Here is a 15,903-nt window from a genome sequence, read left to right as displayed (position 1 = left end):
ACTCTGGTCATTTCTCTGGTATAATTTGTGCCAGTAACTGTGTCACATTGCTCTGCACAGCACTAGGATTTGCACGTGTCATGGGTGACAGAGTCTACTTCATAGTCTCTTTGTAAATGCCAAGGTAAGAAGTAAACAGCCTCCTCCCAGACACTACTGAAGTAGCTTTAGGACTACAGAGTACGTGCCATGGTACTCATTAAATCGTGCCCTGGTTTCCTCAAGTATCCTAGTGTAGGAGTTGTTACTGAGGCAACACAAGGACTACTGCGCAACTCCCATAAAAACAAGTCACTGGGGTGTGTCAGGCATCTACATACACATAGACAGTGGTTCTGGATTGAAAATTGCCTTTTTTTTTTTTTTTTTTAAGTTAAGCAAATGGGGATGGAAATAGTAATGTAAAAAGAATGCTTAAAGGTTTTTTAAATCTTTGGATTTTATGTTACTTTTCTGTGCCCTGCTTTGGGTAGGAGAGAATAGAAATGCTGCTCATCAGCTGACCTGAGCCTGCATGAAGCTGATGGGTGGGTGGCTTTACCAAATTTGGCAGTCTTCTCACCTGTCAAGTCTGATACTGAAGGTTGAGCAGAATCATTCCCAGATTGGACTGGGAAGAGTAATTTCTCTTTTTTATATGGAGAAAATTCTCCATGGAGCACTAGTGTTTTGTTCGTGCCAGCCATGTGAAGGTGTGGAGTGACCCAATGAAGGATACAACTATGTTGTTCTAAACAGTTGTGATAGTTGAAGGGGTCTGCTGAAGTCACAGCTTTTACATTTGGCTAGAAATAGATAGGAAGCAGAAACCTTTTCAGTTAGCCCCAAATGAAAGAACAGTCCCTAGAGACAGGCAGCAGACACAGTTCTCTCATATTAAGTCATAAGTTGCATATAGTTGCTTGTCTAACCTTTTTGGCTTTTTGTGTCTGTACAGCAGATGTTAATGCACCTGAAAATAGAAAGTCTGAAGTTTATATATTCATCCTTGTTTCATATTTTAAAGCATGTGTGTATATTTATATATGTATGTATAAAAATATGTATACAAATATGTAAGACAGGCCCCTTTAACAGTAATCCCTGACCCATTCATTTGCATCATGTACAGCTGACTACTATCTCTCTGCTCTGTTCCCCAGAGCCCATTTTGTATGTTAACATCCATGTTGCTCTTGCTGGTAGGATGGGCAGAGACTGTAACTGGAATTACAAGGCACTGACAGGCTTCCTGCATATGCCACCTCTTGGAAAAAACTATTTGCTATTTGCTCCTATCCTTCCTTGAGGCAGGGTATGTGTAGACACTGTTCTATGGTGCTTCCATTTAAAAGTCCTCTTGAAAATCCTTCTGAAAATATAAAAGGCAGGCAAGTGTTGTAAGTTGTTGCCTAATACAGGTATACCTCCAGGTGTATTTTCTGCTCAAATCCTGTGTTCTAGAGCATCTTTATTTATAGTTGCTAAATGTTCTGATAATGGCAGCCTCAGACAGGTAATGTGAAAACTTCATGTAGTGGTGCTTGTTGGGTTAGCTAATTTCAAAATTATTTGTTTTGGCAAACTACTGTGTGTTGCCTAATACTTGTTCCACAGGTGCCACCAACGGATCCCAGAAATGAAAGGCTCCTTTGAAATGCACCCAGGTTTTTGTTAGTAGGATTTGGAGGAGTTTTGGAGTAGCTTAATTTGCCATGGTGATGATGTATGAGGGCATGTATTAATTTAAGACCAGCTTGAAAGACCTGGGAGGAAGCATATTTCAGTGAATGTTTTAGCTGTAGTGTAAATGCCTGTTAGGAAAGGCCTCCAACCCAGGCTACTCTTCCACCTGCTTCTTGGTTTCTTCACCAGCTTAGTCAGTCAACACGTATCAGACTGTAGCCGTACAATAAGATGGCATATAGGCACTCCAAATGCAAAATCAAGATTAAAAAATGGAAGAAAAATAAAGGTTGAAGCACAGAAGTGGTACAAAGAGGAGAAATCACTCTAGACTCTGAATTACTGATGGTCCTGAGCTTGATTAGGCTAAAACTTCTTGTCATGATCATAAATGTATGTTCAAAATACGGAAACCAGCAGACTGTCAGGATACTAATATGTGGCAGCATCCTTGTGTCTAAAAAGGTTAGGCAGAAACAAAATATATTCTACTCAAAGCACATGCAGAAAGAAAAAAAATGAGTATGAATGAGGGCTTTATCTTAGTGGGGTGTCCAAGACAAGCCTCTGTACTGAATGATTTCTGCATGGGCTGCTACATCCATTGACCTCCATGCACAGGTTTTATTGTACCAGCCTGTAGGTACAGGAGAAAGATTAGCTCTGAGAAACAAGTTTTAAAATAATTGCTTTAGAGCAATTTTGAAAGACTTTTTTTTTCTTCTATTCAACCGTGAAATGGAAGTGTCCTGCTGATGGCTCCAGCATATTTTTTAATTGAATAATTAACATGGATAATAGGCATACAGCAGCGTTTTTGTTGGTAATCACTGGATTTACTAATCTCCCAGAAGGTGGGATGATTCAGAATCTTATACTGCCCCAAAATAGAAGATAATTAAAACCCTACATACACAACTTGAAATAGAATTAAGTACAAATGCTGAAGAGGAAAAATTAGAAAATGAGCTTGAGGGAAAAATGAGGAGGGGGGAATGACAGTCCTAAGTACTAACAATAGTAAGGATACCTATGAAATTACATTTTCAGTATTTGAAGTTTTCCCTACTCTGCCACACTTCGTAAGTGACCAAGACTTCTTTCAGAAAAATCCTTTTTCTGTGCTAGTTTCTTAGCAGGGCTTTGCTGCTTGCTGCATTGTAGGTGGGCTTGGCTGGACTGAGAGCAGAGCACTCACAAAAGCCATGTGGCCACTATGTCATGGTTCTCAGGAGGGATTCAGAATGGTCACATGTGTTCGTATAGAGCGGGTGTTATACTAGTCAGCTGCTGAAAATTCTATGTGTAGTAGCTATCTGGTGAGCTGTGTCATGGTGAGAGGAAACTGTAAAGGTTTTTGTGGGGAGGGTTAGCTCATATAATCAATGATACTTCATTCCTGAAGAAAGTCTAATGAGCAAATACACATCCTGGGTGTACTGCATCATACATCTATTAATGGTGACTAGGAGTTACAGGCTCCAGAGCCATGCTAACATGCAAAATTGCACAGCTTAGGTTAATCTTTGGTGTAATACCTTTCGTTGCAGTAGCGCAGTTCTGGATGTAGACCACTACTTACATTCTGTGTATCACTTACTATGTATCACTTACAGTCACTTGACAACAGGGGGGCTGCTGCTTGCCAGTGGAATTAATTCTCACAGTAACGAAGAACTAACACAAAGCTAACCACTTGCTCTCTCAAGTGCAAGAGGAATTATTTTAAGGTTAACTTTTCCTCCTCTGGAGGGGGTGGAAAAAGAAACTGCAGGTGACAAACGTTAGTCCTATCATTTACTTGACTAGATGAAGACTGTCATGCTGAGGTGACTGGGCATAGGATGGAACCCAAACAGAATAGGAAGTGAGGTACTACTCTTATTTCCAGTATCCATAAAACAAGGCTATTAATTAACCTGTATAATAAGTACTCTTTTTACAGAGGTATAGTGGACACTTGAGACTTCACTATTCACTTCAAAGAACTGGTGATCAGGTTCACATTGGCACAAGCAGGGCAGGGCTGGATTTCTCTACACTGTGCTTCTCAGCCAAATTCTGTCTACTAAAATACGTGAGTGTTTGTTTGAAACATTATTTGCAGGCTTTGAAAAAAAGATGCTGTACAAAGGCAAACATTTTTTGCCAATGTGCAGATGTAGCTTAACAGAAAGAAAAAATGGATTTGGAACGCTGCTTTTGATGAGAGGTCAGACTTTGCTGGCTTTTGGGCATCAGATGGTGTAAGAGCTACCAGGAGCATTGTGTACCCTCTGTAGAACAAGTAGGCAAGAAAAAGTGTATTAATTTCTCCTGCTATGTGTGTACACCTGGGGACAAATGTTGCCAGAAGGGGGGTGGGCAAGAGGACCAAGATGATTCTATCTCCCATTTAAATCTCTACAAGACACAGAAGGGAAAGGTTGCAATGCCTTCTGATCAAAAGTGACAAGTCTTAAGGCTCTCTTCAAAGTTTCACAGCAGTTGTTTTTTTTTTTTCCCTAAATCTTGCTGTTCTTGAAAAATACATTGTAAGTTCAGTTTGATTGGGTTTTTTAGCAACTCTTTTAGAAAAGAGAACAAAGAAGTGAACTTTAAAAACACAAAGACTGGAATTTAAACTAACTTATTATTATTTTGAGATCTTTTGGATGTCTGGCTAACTGCTTTAGTTTCTAGGTCTATATCATTGTAGCTTTCACACACTTTCTCATACTGGATATCTCTGGGAGTGAGTGTCTTCATAAAAGCACTACTTTATCCCCCAAACTCCATGGAGTAGTATAGTTTTTAACCACTACAATGCCATGTTTTTTTGGGTTGGGTTTTTTGGTCTGATTCTGCAAACTCTTAATCCCAGAAGATTACACTGGGAATTCTTAGGCAATGATTATTCAGGTGACTAAAAATTGTTCATGTAAATACATTTTTACAGGAATAAAATTGTATACCCTAAATATGGTAAGTTATTTGATATATAGGGGGGTTCTGAATTAAAAGTAGGCTTTGTTAATAGAATACAGATATCACTGAGTGAGCCTTTCAACAATATGTCTTTTGTAAATTTTCTTCCCCTCCCAACTTTTCCTTTCAAAAGTCATAATCCTGGAATAGATGGTTTTGAACCTGAATTTTAAATTTCAGGTTTGTATAAACTAAGTGGTAGAGCCATATTGCTGGCTCTGAATTCACTTTGGGTTGCTCTGTGCTCCAAAAATTCATTCATTTAGTGCTTTGAAGTACAAGTGTGATCAAAGAACACACTGCAAATGTTAATAAAACTATATTACATCAACATTAAGATGAATTATGAAAAAGATGTACAATTCAATACATTCAGTTTTAAAATAGAGAATGGACGGTGCCTGTATTACTTCACTTAATCAAATGAATAGTTGCTGGTTAATAATTAGAAGTTGCATTTTGTATATATAAAACTGTGGAAATAATTGTGTTCTACCTGATTTCAAAGATACTTTTAATATAGTTAAGAGTATTGTTCATCCATGTGCTGATAGTATTGGCAATTCAAATCTGTGCTGGTGCACCAGAGTTCACTTTTTGTTGTAGTCACAAGACATTTTTTTATGGATGACAATCTTTGCATTTTTTAGCTAGGTATTAATATCTTAAGCAGCTTGGGATTTAAGAAAATATTTTGGTTTAGTGTACATTTAATCTGTTTTCATTTTCATAAGCCTGCGTGTTGCTTGCATGGTATATTATAGGATTGATTGATTGAATGACATTGAATTATGATCTGCTATCTGAGCTAGCTTCTTTACTCCAGTGCCTTACTACTTTAGCATGCAAAAATTTTGAATTAAGGTTGCATTAAAAGGTAATGCTATCCTCTCATTTGCATATGCCAAACATGGTGCTTAATTGCTTGAGAGAGAAAACTCTCCTTATGCATCCCAAGTATGAGCATGCCCCAGGCTGCAAGAAAGGGAAAGGAAGTCGTGCCTTGAATTGTCTCATCTTCCAGCTCAATTGGCAGAGTGAAAAAAGTAAGGTGATGGGAAGTTTCCTCTTCTCTTGTCCTGTGACTGGAGAAAAATACAGGTTAGCCTTTGAACTTCTGTGGGAAGTAGGATACTAAGCAGCATTTCCCTGTGCTTTGTTTAACTGTCCCTGATTTGAAAAAGGGGGAAAACCCCCATCCCTGTTACTGTTGGTAGAAGCTTCATAGTAGTGCTGCTTTTTTACTTTGACCTTTTTTTTCTGGTGAATTATTACTTTTGGCAATATGCATTGGCTTGTGCTACTAGCAAATGTTGGTAAAAATAATTAGCACATAAAAATGAGAAATAGCTTATTTGTATGAGGTGCAACTTAAATTGCCTGGATTATCCAAAGAAAAGACCAAATATAAGTGGTGATATGCCATTAGAGACTTTGCTTGCCATTAACTTTGTATACCTTCTTCCACTTCCAAATATTAAAATTCAAGCTAATAAAATCAGTATTAAATGTTTTGTATTGGTCAATTTCCATGGTTTATTTTGTATTTTTATATAAGTTCTATATAAAGAAAAATCTATTTTAAAAGCTTTTTGAGAACTCTTTGTCTTCCATCTGACGCGAAGAGCATTTCTAGAGGGGAGGGGAAAGAAACAGTACTGTCTGAGGTAAATTTGATAGTAGAAGATGGGATAAAACAAGAGGCACTTAGACTAATTTAATTAATGCCATGGTGAATTTAAGAATATGCTGTCCTCTACAAGCATAAACATAGATCAGTAGCTGAATTAAGGAAGCAGTATTAGACTGCACCTGTTTGGTTTCAAACTGAATTCAGACCTTGTTTCAGTATTGCAGTTGGGACTGGCAGTTGCTGAAGGGATTAAATTATTTAAAGCCTTCAGCTGGCTAGTGTAGGCTAGCAGTAGCTTATAAAACACTTAATCTATTTTTTTAATCTCTTCATATGTTTGCTTTACTTAGACAGTAAAACTATACATGACACACACCTGCCACATTCTGAAGCTTCTTTGTCAGATATTTTAAATTTATCAATTAGAGCAGCCTTTAAACTGTAACCATTTGGGTTTCTTTGACAATACACTTCTTGTTAGCCTGTACGTTTTCTTTGATGAACTCAAAACCAAACATGAAGTATGCAGACATAAAGTTCTTTTTCCTCAATTTCTTTTAAAAAAGAGGTTCCCTTCTAAAGGCAAATGTTGCTCTCCAAATAATTAATGTTTACTGTTGCCATTTGGTTTGTGATTTAAAAAAGAAACTAATTCCAAACAGTTTGGAGCTGTGGAACTATTTTTGCAGTGCATTAGCCAACTGCTTACACAGTAGTACAGTAAACCAGTTCAAAAATAGGTAATACTGTTTAGCTTGTTACGTGATAATGTCACTTGTTTCTAGAAAGCTGAGGGTAAGTAATGAGTAGTTACAATATGGATTGGAAAAGCAATCTGGATAGCTGTGCAACACAGGATTAATTAGGTAAATCCTCTTAGGTTTGATTAGCCATTGCTTAGATCTACAGTTTATTTTGTCATTGGTTGCTCCTATTAATGTCTTCTTTCTGTCAAAGTTTATTACTCTGGTTTCAGTTTTGCATCCTACCTTTTTTGTGTCAAAGTGAAGTGCCACTGAATTAACTTACAACTTTCCAAATAATAAGCAGAGTAACATCTGGAGTCAATTCAAATCAATATTGGCATTCTCTTAAGAGTCTTTTTAATAATAAACTTTTTATATGGATAATTTTTTTTTTATATGGATAATTTCTGTTTTGTATTATCTGTTTTTAATTTGGCATTCAATGTTAAGTTACAGGACAAGTAGGCATATCTGCTAACAAGGATGAGTAAATGCTTGTTCATGGAGATGAGATGGTTCCTGCAGTATGCTCTTCATAAAAAGCATATGTTGTTGATATTTCTGGCCAAGCTTTAAGTTTTTTCTTCTTTTTCATTACATTGCAAAACTGTGATTTTATTTCTGTGACATGAGTTTTTGTAGTACCATCAGTACAAAATAACTTAGTTGATCTACTCTAGATTTTTTTTTCATAATGTCTAGCGTAAACTTGACAAATTTAAAGTACGTATGTTGAAGTCATTTCACTAATTAGTGTACCTTGTCTCAAACTTTTTTTACTAGAGAATATGCTATTCTTCAGGAATAAGAAAGGAAAAAACAGAGGAGAAATAAAAATTCTTACTAGAAATAAGTAAGAGACACAGAAACTAACAGACACTTCAGGACTATAGCTAGGTGGCTCAGCCAACTAGAGGGGAAAAATATGCAAAAAGGCATGGGAAGAATTGGGCATTTCAGTGGGTGGTAGTCAGTTTCATCAGTGCTGGGATTTCATACTGTTATACAATGCTTCGTACATGTCAGGGCAAAGCTTCCTATTTGATATGATACATGTAGCACAAGATCTGGAAGAACAGTGTCTGTTTTCACTACTCCTTCTGCAGTGCAGTTAGAATTTATTGCAAATATTCAAGTGATCTACGTATTGTTTCTTCTATAAGAAGGTATTACATCTGAAATTATATTTCACCTTGAATGACCTAGGAAACTTATAATTTTCATCTATGATTCATCTAATATGATCTATAAAAGCAAATTGGGTTAGCCACTGTCATGTCCCCAGACCAAACCAAAATAAAACTTAATTATAATAGAAATTTAACTCTGAGAATACAATGCCCTTTAATATGAAATCAATTGAATATCGTAGTTGTTTCTAAGACCTGCAGGAAAAGACAAACCAGAATGCTAGTTGGAAGAGAAAAGTGGGGAATGCAGATCATTAAGTGGTACCTTTACAGCCTTCCCATTCCTAAAGCTAAAGCAGGAGCCGAGTTGATGTCTGTGAAAGAGGAAAACTATTCCAGTTTGCTTCTGTCTGACAGCCCCCTCGGGGACCATTCCAGCAGCTACGCGGGCTTGGAGTACAGCACGTGCCCTGGCACACCTCTGTGCTGGAGGCTGTGATGGCAGTGGCACAAAACTGCGCTGTAGAAACCTCAATTCCCAGAGTCGGTCAGAATTATGGCACACAAGGAGAAAGGGAAGGGTCTTAACCTTTGAGTGTGTGGGAGGGAGAGCTCTGGAAATGGAAAAATAAACATGCAGCCCAGGAAAAGTGTGTTCTTAATATAGGATAAAAAATTATTAAATGTGATTAAATTTGAATTTCTACAGTGTTGACTGAGCTAATTGTAAAGTTTAATATCATCTCATTCAAAGAAAATCAAAACTTTGCTGATAGTACAGCTGATTTTGTAGTTCCTGACAGGCCACTACAGAGGACTATGATTTCCCTTAACTGGAAAGTGAATTTACTATAAAGCTTTCTGATGGGGAGAAAATGGCACAATTTTTCCATTGTTTCGCTTTGATTCCTTGGCTGGTTTTCAGTCCTGCTGTGTTGCTGGACCATCAGGGACATAAAGCAACACCACAGCTACTGTGGACACATCCATAAGTGGTTTAGCTCTGCACGGAAACTGCATCAGTGAGAGGAAATTCTGCAGGTGACTGCAAAATCTGTCACCATATGCCTCTCATTCCACGACAGAAGGGGACAGCTTGAAAAACATTGAAAAGTCTTTGGCAAAATGGTACAATTACTACCCACCAGCTTGCCGCTAGGAAGAGAAAGAGAGCTTAAGCTCTGTGGCATGAGTGTCTTCCCTTTCTGTCTGTCTTCTGGATGATGGTGGGCTGCAGCTCCCCACATCCACTGTCGGTGGTTGTCATTCACAGCCTCCTAAGAAGCTTTTCAGATAACTGAGCAACAGGATGAATATATGACGGGCAGCAACCATGGTTTTCCTGAGCCACGGCTTGGTCAGAAACTGATATTGAGGCATTGTCAGTAAGCACTCCCTGCAGTGGGATGGGATGTACCAGTTGGCCTCATGAGACAAACTCATTTCAACAGCTTTAATAATAGGGGAGTGACTGTCAATGGAAGAGGAAACAGCTTATTTATTTATATTTTTTAAAAACAAAACCATAAACCAAACCACAAAATTTGCAATACTTGCACATTCCCAATGCCAGGGATGGGATTATATTTGTAAGGTTCTCTTATACAGTAAAATATTTGGAGAGTTTATTTCAATTAGCACCTAGATTAGGTTCAGCAAGTTTTGCAATATTTAGCATTCTTTTCTGGAAAATACTGATTAAACCTGCTTTTCTACTAAGAAAGGCCAATTCAACTAAATTGGAAGGATTCATGAAAGTGTAGTGATTTTGCAGATATTTGTAATAAATAATGTTAACATGTTGCAATATAATCAAACTGTTGCATTTAAATCATGTTTTTCTTCCAATATGCTTTAGCTCAATTACTTCTGAGGGCTGTCTTGATATGTCTTAGGTAGAAGAATCTTTCTACAGATGTCAAAGCAAACGTTTTAGGGGATGTGTTAACTACCTCATTTCCAGGTACCCATTAGCATCAACTAAGCAAGACCAATATGCAAAGAAGGACTACAGAGAGATGAAATTATTTTAAGGTGAGGGGGGTGGTGGGGAGGTGGACTTCTCATTGTGATTTATGGAAATAGGAAGTTGTGAGTTTTCTATGGACTAAAATTGATTATTTTTAAGCAGCATTAGATACATTTACTGCCACAGCTTACATTTAATGGTAAAATATATGCTCTCTAGTTCAGATAAAATAATTCTCTGAGCTAATATTGATTTAGGATTAGAGTGAAAAATAGATTTCACTTTCTCATGTTAAACTAATTCCAAATTAAGATTTTAAATAAAAGGTTAGAAAGAGGTCTCAAAAATAAATCACTTTGGAAGCTTCACAACTTCACTATTGTTTGTCTAATAAACATCAAGCTTATCTGCTGAAAAGAAACTAAATGAAAAGTATTATTCAGAAAGGAGCTTTGCCAAAGATGTTTTAATGAGTGAGTTTGATTCCATAGTCACTTAGTGAGGGTAATAAGGTACAAAAGGCAATGTAAAATCATTGTAAATAATGTAAATGCAAATGATGCTAGAAGTGACAGAAGGCATTTCTGGGGCTACTGTTAAAACACACACTTACTGAAATGAAAGGTGAACAGGATAAATGACCAGGTTGCTGCAATCAAGATACTCCATCACTGATCAGAAATACAGCTAGGAGCTGATCTTTTTTTCTTAGGTATATAGAGCAAATCAGTTAAGGGACATGTGTTAACCAGCTCATTTTTAAGCACGCTTAGTGCAGTGATTAAATTAGTTTTAAGTGCCTTAGATACTAAGAAGTACACTGTTAAAGAACTAGATAACTAGACAATTTTCTACTGTATTTTCAAATAAAGATAATATTTTGAGCTTGAAAATGAAACGTGAGAAAGTTAAAGAAGTAGTTATTGAACTAAACTAGTGCTTTTCAGTATCATCTGCTGAGTGGACTGCTATTCTGGCTTAAAAGCCTCATATAAGCAGCTAAAGCGATCGCTCACACATGTAATAGATACAACTATTTAATAAAAAATGAATGAAGAGCTACTCATACCCTGCTGTGAAACAGTTATTAGTTTCTAGTATAATACAGGAATTTGCATCTGCTAAAGAAATGCATTTAAATGGTGAAGAATGTTTGATGACTGATAGTTACATTTCATGTATTAAAACAAAAATATTTATACTGCTTTTAAATTCACAAGTAAATAGCTGTCATCATGCCAGGCTATAAAAAGCTGATTTCCATGTCTTTATGGCATGTAATGATGAATGGAACCACACTAGCAGTCCAGGTTTGCTGGGGTTTTGTTATACTTTTCTCAGTAAATTTTGATCTCCCAAGTACTGGCTTTTGAGGGTATGTTGATACAAATGTAATCAGCAGTTGAAGAAATGGGAAAATACTGAGTAAAATCTTGATCCCACTCATGTCAGTGATGTACTTTCTGAAGATTTCAGTGAGACTGTTATTATATTTCTTGGGCTTTACATGGTATACACATTTTTGTCTTTCAAGAGAGAGAAAAATGTTGGCCGCCCTACAATAATGAATACCACTGGCACTGGCAAACTTTCTTCCTTCAGGAAATAAGGACTCCTGAGGCAGGCGGGCAGCTGGTGCACTGATATGACTCTGCCCATAGTGCTGGCCAACATTGTCTCCTTTTTCCTTGTATACCCCCTTTTTCTATCTGAATCCATCTGTTGTCTCTTGTCTGATACTTAGATAGCAAGCTCTGTAAGATTTAATTCAGAAGCCCTAATTTTGTTTTATATTTTAGGTGACTCCTGATGATGAAAATCTGGTCCAGAATTTGGACTATTCTCCTAATATTACTGTCTGTATGTCTATTAAAATTAATGCTAATATTCTGTGTATTTCCACTAACTCCTGTTAATTAGTAATTTAATTTAAGCATAATGTGATTTTGATTGAGTTTTCTGTAGTAGTTATAACACACAAAGCACCAGGAGATATTTGGATGAAAACGGAACTTTTACTGTTATTCCAGCGTTGATCTTAATAGCTGTACACATAAGAAACTTGATAAATAAAATATTCAGTGTGCAAATTTTCTTCAGTAATCAATAAGCATCTGGAGCCATATTAATCCTAGAAATAATTCTACTGACTGTAGTGGATTTGCACCAGGAATTCATTTAGCCAGCATTGCTTGTGTTGTGCATAACTGTCCGTTAACTTCCTTTCTACAATGGGATGTTAGAAAGTTTATGCCCAGCCCTGATGCTGCTGATCCCCCTGGGCTGTTCCTGAATGTATTATGATAAATGGCTAATAGTGCTGGCGGTGGTGATAATCATACTGTGTGATCAATAACTACAGAGAGGAAAACGAGGTATAAAAGGAAACTCTACGAGGTATAGGGAGGAGAGCAAAACCAACACCAGGACTGCTTTTTTGCACGTTGACTGGAGTCTGAGATGTGGTACCCTGGGTGCGATGCCCACCGCTGTTGCCATGGAGACTGTGCTGAACACAGACCTTCCATCCGCCTGGTACCTCTGTCCTGTGGGGAAACCTGCAAGATTTCTCTCCGAGTAATGACTCTGTTTCCATGATCTGGGATGCCGCTTCCCAAGACATCTGCATGTCCTTTCCCTGTTTTGTAATCTCTGCTTCAGTATAAATGATAAACAAGTGAATAAAAACAGATACAAAACTGGCTATACACATGTGAACTAAGTACTTGCAGCTCAAAAATAAATGCCTTAAAACACATTCAATGAATTAAACGGTGTTGCTTTTGCTCTATAGACAGGTTAGTTGAAAAACCCATACCTGTTGATTAAGTAGTGCTTTTTTCAGCTCCTTTTCATGTCTCAATTTTGGGGTCTTTCAGTCTGTGCCCTAACACTTGCCCTTTTAGCTATGACCTTGAGCTGCTTGTAGGTATTTTTGTGAAACACGAGTGATAGGTGATATATTTCCTCACAGGATGCACTTTTAACACATATTGAGATATTATCCAGAATAAGAACTACAGATTACAGTGTTTAACATTTATGAAATTGAATAATAAATTCAATTGAGTAACAAAGCATATTTTTAATTAGAAGATCTAGCTACTCTCAGATTTGGGTGGGTTTTTTTGTTTTTTTGGTTTGGTTTTTTTTTTAAATTTTAAAAATTATTTTATAAAATCTATATAGAAAAATAATTAAGTCTACAAAGGTGCTTTTTGTCATTGAAGTAGGAAAAGGATAAATTAATTTACACTTACGATGTTGTATTTATCTAGAATAGCCATACACCTTTTCCTTTTTAAAATATGGCACAATATGTATAAATGGAAGTACTGTAATCCCTGGCAGATGTACTAATTATGTAACACATGCCAGTTCATTATCTTATTCTAAGACAGATGTAGTTTGTATTAAAAAAAAAATAAATCTGAAAATGGTCTTGAGGTTCAGTGCACACATTAGAACTGTCAAAATGGTGTTTTCTAAGTCACAAGTACAGTGTTGACAAAAATAACATATTTGTAGAAGGATCTCCAATTTTCTGTTTTCTTGAGACCTTCAGTCTGTTTTACATAGCATCTGAGGCTGATGCTGTGGGCCTTTTCTTGTCCCTCTGTGTCCTGATGGCAATTCTTCCATTACTTGTGATCCCCTCCAAGAGAAGCTACAGCAAGATCATTTCATTGTTGTTGTAAAACACTGAAGATAACATTAAAACTTTTGCATGTACACGTTCAGTAAAATCTCATAATGATCTAGCAAGGCTTAGTCTTCCTGGTGTAGCAATAATGTTTGATGCTTTGTAGTGTCTGTTCTTTAATTTTCTCACCTGTTGTATCTCATTGCCATTCATTTTAGTGTTGAGCATGACATGACGTCTCTGACCATGTTTTTATTTATAGATATTTGCCATTTTCCTTTCCACTTCTGCTCTCTCATCTTCTGTAAAACATCGGATCATGTATGTGTAGGGTTGTACTCCCTGTTCCAATAACAGAGAGTGGTAATTATGTCAAAAGATGATAAAGCCATAAAACCAAACATATTTCCTGTCTGCCTTCACCCCAAATCTAGTTAAAATGTCACATAGGTAGACATGTCATCTTCAAAAACTGATGCTGTGATGATATTTTAGTGTATTTTATACTAAAACATTTGTTGTTTAATTAAAAGTCTTTGTAATCTAAGTCGGAAAATAACATGAGCTTTAAGTCTTGCTAACAACAGTATGTTAAAAAAATAAAAGCAAATGAAAATATTTATAAACCTTTTCCTGTGATGAAAATGCTTATAAACGTAAAATGTTACAGGCTAAAGCACCGCCACCACCAACTGCACATGCGGTTAGCTAAGTAGAAATGTTACCTTATCTTCCCCTCCATTGTTCGAAGAGAGATTGCTCAGAGGTTACAGTATTTTGTGGACTGTAATGAAGGTCTGCTGCTATTGTTCTTGTGATGTGATACTTTCTGCCAAGTGTCTCATTACTAGGAGTGGACCTGGTGTATTTCACTTGGTCAAAACAATTCATTAAACTACTGCTGAACATCACATTTTCCTTTGGAACAGATTTGGACTGTTACTGGTTTGGAACAGAAGAATAAGAAAAAAATAAGCACAAGTTAGGTTTTTAACATTTGGAAAAATTTCATTAGAATATTTGTATCTCAGAATAAGCACATTTATAGGAAAATATGTTCTTTGCTAAAGAAGGAAATGTTTTTCCTTAAAATGGTTTGATCTGGTTTCATAACTCATAATTAAAACGTGCCTTTTCTGTTGTTCATTCTAGGAGGAGAGTCTCTAATGTGGTAATTTAAATCTTTGGAAGATATTTTTAACTGGTATTTCATTAATGACGTCTCATGGGGGGAAAATAAGGAAGACTTCGAGATATCTGCTTTTAAAAAGTAGGAGAACATATGGGTAAGTTCCTGATGTATTAAACTATTAAAGGAGGGTGTAGTTGAACATTTGCAAGCCATGTGCAAATTGACTTGGGTAAAACTGCTTCTCAGGAAGGGTTTGTGCCACACACAGATTAATAACAGGACCTTACACCAGTGCAACAAAAGGGTGGTTTTTGTTTGGTTTGTTTTTTGGTTTTAATGTGGTTGGACTCTAGCTGCTGATAGCAAAGCCCTGGCTTGGTCCTTGAGTGCTTTCACGGAGGTTGGAGGGACCCAGGTAATGAGGTCTTCTTCCATTTAATTCTAAAATAGGCTTGGATGCAATTCAGTGCCTGCCAGAGTTAAACTAGGCTTCACTCCTGTCTGCTGTGGTTTGTGGAGGAGAGTGATATATTCTCCTTTAAGATAAAACTTCTTCTCTTTGCCACGATGAAACATCAGCCTGAACTAGGAGTCAGTTAATCAGACTATTTACTTTAAAAGGCTTTGGAGTATGTCCCAAAAGCACAACCCCAGGAATCTTTATTCAAGTAAATAGTTTTCCTGGAGTCAGTAGACCTGCTAATAAGCAACTACTCACTCCAGTAACGCAGGATTATGTTTTAATTCTGTAATTTGACTGCCCGCTTATGTTTAATGACGTTTATTTGTAGGAATGATGCATTTTGGAAAGTGAGGTCAGCTGGAACATTTATGGTGTTCATCTGTCTTCAACCCTTGATCTTGCAATGTATCAGTCACTAAAAAAAGAAGTGATTACTCAACTGTAAAAAGGAAATGGTTGGTAATATTAGTGGATTGTACCCTATGAATATTCCCAAGTGTAGGGTGCAGAAATGATGCTCATTTCAAAACAAGAGTAAAAAATACAATATTTTCC

General features: G+C 36.8%; 1 protein-coding gene across 3 annotated transcripts in view; it reads left to right on the top strand.

Annotated features, from left to right (window-relative positions):
• Positions 1–15,903, top strand: part of HIPK3 (homeodomain interacting protein kinase 3) — a 114,240-nt gene that overhangs the window by 12,802 nt on the left and 85,535 nt on the right. For 2 of the 3 annotated variants that reach the window (XM_075048178.1, XM_075048181.1), the window contains exon 2: positions 14,906–15,039. In XM_075048178.1, coding sequence (XP_074904279.1) covers positions 15,036–15,039 — 4 coding nt within the window. In that variant the 5' untranslated portion in view covers positions 14,906–15,035. Of the gene's footprint in view, positions 1–10,104; positions 10,176–14,905; positions 15,040–15,903 lie in introns of all 3 variants that reach the window. The other variant, XM_075048180.1, reaches the window with a different exon arrangement.

This window comes from Buteo buteo, chromosome 16 (genome assembly GCF_964188355.1).
Source record: "Buteo buteo chromosome 16, bButBut1.hap1.1, whole genome shotgun sequence".
Taxonomy (NCBI): domain Eukaryota; kingdom Metazoa; phylum Chordata; class Aves; order Accipitriformes; family Accipitridae; genus Buteo; species Buteo buteo.
This window is presented reverse-complemented; position numbering and strand designations above follow the sequence as displayed.